This window comes from Cyprinodon variegatus, unplaced genomic scaffold, assembly GCF_000732505.1.
Source record: "Cyprinodon variegatus isolate N-32 unplaced genomic scaffold, C_variegatus-1.0 Scaffold872, whole genome shotgun sequence".
NCBI lineage: Eukaryota > Metazoa > Chordata > Actinopteri > Cyprinodontiformes > Cyprinodontidae > Cyprinodon > Cyprinodon variegatus.
Window position 1 is genome coordinate 189,294 of NW_015151325.1, and position 2,551 is coordinate 191,844.

Consider the following 2,551-nt stretch of genomic DNA (forward strand, 5'->3'; position numbering starts at 1 on the left):
CAACCCATCAGCAGGACCGCTACCTGCTCCTTTGTGTAAGGAGGAGCAGGAGGAGCACTGCCAGAGCCCTACAAAATGACCTCCAGCAGGCCACTGGTGTGAATGTCTCTGACCAAACAATCAGAAACAGACTCCACGAGGGCGGCCTGAGGGCCCCACGTCCTCTAGTGGGCCCTGTGCTCACTGTCCGGCACCGTGGAGCTCCATTGGCATTTGCCACAGAACACCGGAATTGGCAAGTCGGCCACTGGCGCCCTGTGCTTTTCACAGATGAGAGCAGGTTCACCCTGAGCACATGTGACAGACGTGAAAGGGTCTGGAGAAGCCGTGGAGAACGTTATGCTGCCTGTAACATCGTTCAGCACGACCGGTTTGGTGGGGGGTCAGTGATGGTCTGGGGAGGCATATCCATGGAGGGACGCACAGACCTACACAGGCTAGACAACACCACCCTGACTGCCATTAGGGATCAAGATGAAATCCTTGCCCATTGTTAGACCCTCCAACAGCTCAGTGATGCCCTGGTCCAGATCTGGGAGGAGATACCCCAGGACGCCATCCGTCGCCTCATTAGGAGCAGGCCCCGACGTTGTCAGGCATGCATACACGCACGTGGGGGCCATACAAATTACTTTATACCATTTTGAGTTGCTGCAAAGAAATTCCAGCTAAATGGACTATAGCCTGCTGCATCATTTTTTCACTGTAATTTTTGGGGTGTCTTTGAATTCAGCCCTCTGTAGGTTGATCATTTTCATTTCCATCAAATGATGTGGCGTCCTTTTGTTCCTAACACATGACCCAGTCCATATCAGGATAAAGAAACAGCAGGATTTATTTGCCCCATTGAGATCTGATGTGTTTCCTTTAAGTTTTTTGAGCAACATATATATTTATTCCAAAACAGTTTCTTCCCGAGTGTCATTAGACTGATGAAGGTGGAATAACATGGGGAAAAAAAGGGGCTGAATGTTGGAAACACTGTAAATTATATCTCAGTCTTTTGTTTACATTTGATCACCATGTTTACATTTTATCACTGCTGCATTTTAAGAAATGCAAATGTTTTGAGAGTTGTACTCAACGAAATGTAGTTTTGTTTACACTGTGTGTATAAAATGACAATAAAGTTTGTCTAAGTCTATCAACAAAAACTGTCCCATAGTTTAGAAAGTGTTCTTGGTTTTCTAAAAGTCTTTGAGACTCACCCCCTCCTGCCTGGAGAAGAGGCTGAGGCAGACGGCGAGACTGGAGGTGGTCTCGCTGGACAAATCACAGATTTCCTGCATCTTCTGCAGCACAGTCGAAGGAAAACCTGATCAAACAAAATAACAAAAAACAGGAGATTAAAACACCCTCGAAGTAAAAGGAGGAAATGAAGTTTAGTTTTGAAAGTTTCAAAAAGGATCAAGAAAGCTGTGAAAATGCTGGAATCCCTAAAAACCAAAACAGATGGAACGGTCTTAATTAGCAGTAATTCAGACATTTTTATGACTCCGTTTGATGATGCTTTCAGTTTTAATCACAAGCCTTTCATTTCTGCTCTTAAATGGTTGAAAGGCGTTTAAGGTTTCCTTCTCACATGTGGATGGGTGCAAAATTAAAGAACAAAGAGTAAAAATGAACAGAGAAATTAAACTAATTGCTTTGGTAGAGATGCACCACATTCCATCAGGTGATGAAACCCCTATTAAATCTGACCCCCATCAATGGACGGTTTAAAGGAAATGATGTAAATTATATGCTACAGTTTAGGCAGTCACCTATTTTAACCCGTTTTTATGGCTCCACAGCGATGAATCATAAAATCACTGATAAATGAAAATATAATTGCATCAGAGGAATTTCAGAGAAATTATCAATAATCTTAGTTTAATCTAAGTTGTTTTCTCTCCTTTCCCATGAGGCGTTAAGGTGTTTTCTTTAGTTTGCTTTTGAATTTGTGCTAATAGTTCAGTTGGAGAGAAAAACAGAAGAGAAATGCAGGTGAAAAGGCTGGTTTTACGTTCTGACAGGCCGTCATCTTTCAGCAGGGATAGGAGCGCCGCCACCTCGTTTTCCAGCTTCTTCTGGCTAACATCGGCTGCCTGGGGGGGGGGCAGAGAAAGAGCAGAAAGATGCAGATGAGCTGAAGCGGCGCAGGTCAGGCTGAAACATGGCGGAGCTCTCGTCCACTGAAAACACTCCAGACCATTGTGTCAGCGCGCTCATTAGGTGTTTTTGTTTACAGCCACCTGTAGCGAGTCTGTCAGTTCCCCTAGCGACATGCCCTTCTCCTCCTCGTCCTCCTCCTCCTCGCTGCCCTGCTCCTGGGAGCAGTAGTGTGTGCTGTAAGCTGAGTGCTCTTCCAGCGCATCCAGCCATGCCTGGACAGAAATTGTGAATATTTTGATTCAAATTGAAAATAATTTGAAACTTTGCAGCATTTTGACACACAGAGAAAGGAAGCTATCCAAAGAGTTTTATGCATAAATACCTTTAGATTAATTAGAGTTCATTTTAACAGTTGTGGAGTTTGGAAGCTGAGGCAGAGACGAATTTTTGCAAAAAT

General features: G+C 44.1%; 1 protein-coding gene across 2 annotated transcripts in view; it reads right to left on the reverse strand.

Annotated features, from left to right (window-relative positions):
• The window catches only part of LOC107099464 (oxysterol-binding protein-related protein 1-like), a 64,676-nt gene that overhangs the window by 34,354 nt on the left and 27,771 nt on the right, over window positions 1-2,551 (reverse strand). For both annotated transcript variants that reach the window (XM_015397600.1, XM_015397601.1), the window contains exons 13-15: window positions 2,235-2,366; window positions 2,006-2,087; window positions 1,209-1,315 (exon numbers count right to left, since the gene is read on the reverse strand). In XM_015397600.1, coding sequence (XP_015253086.1) covers window positions 1,209-1,315; window positions 2,006-2,087; window positions 2,235-2,366 — 321 coding nt within the window. The remainder of the gene's footprint in view (window positions 1-1,208; window positions 1,316-2,005; window positions 2,088-2,234; window positions 2,367-2,551) is intronic.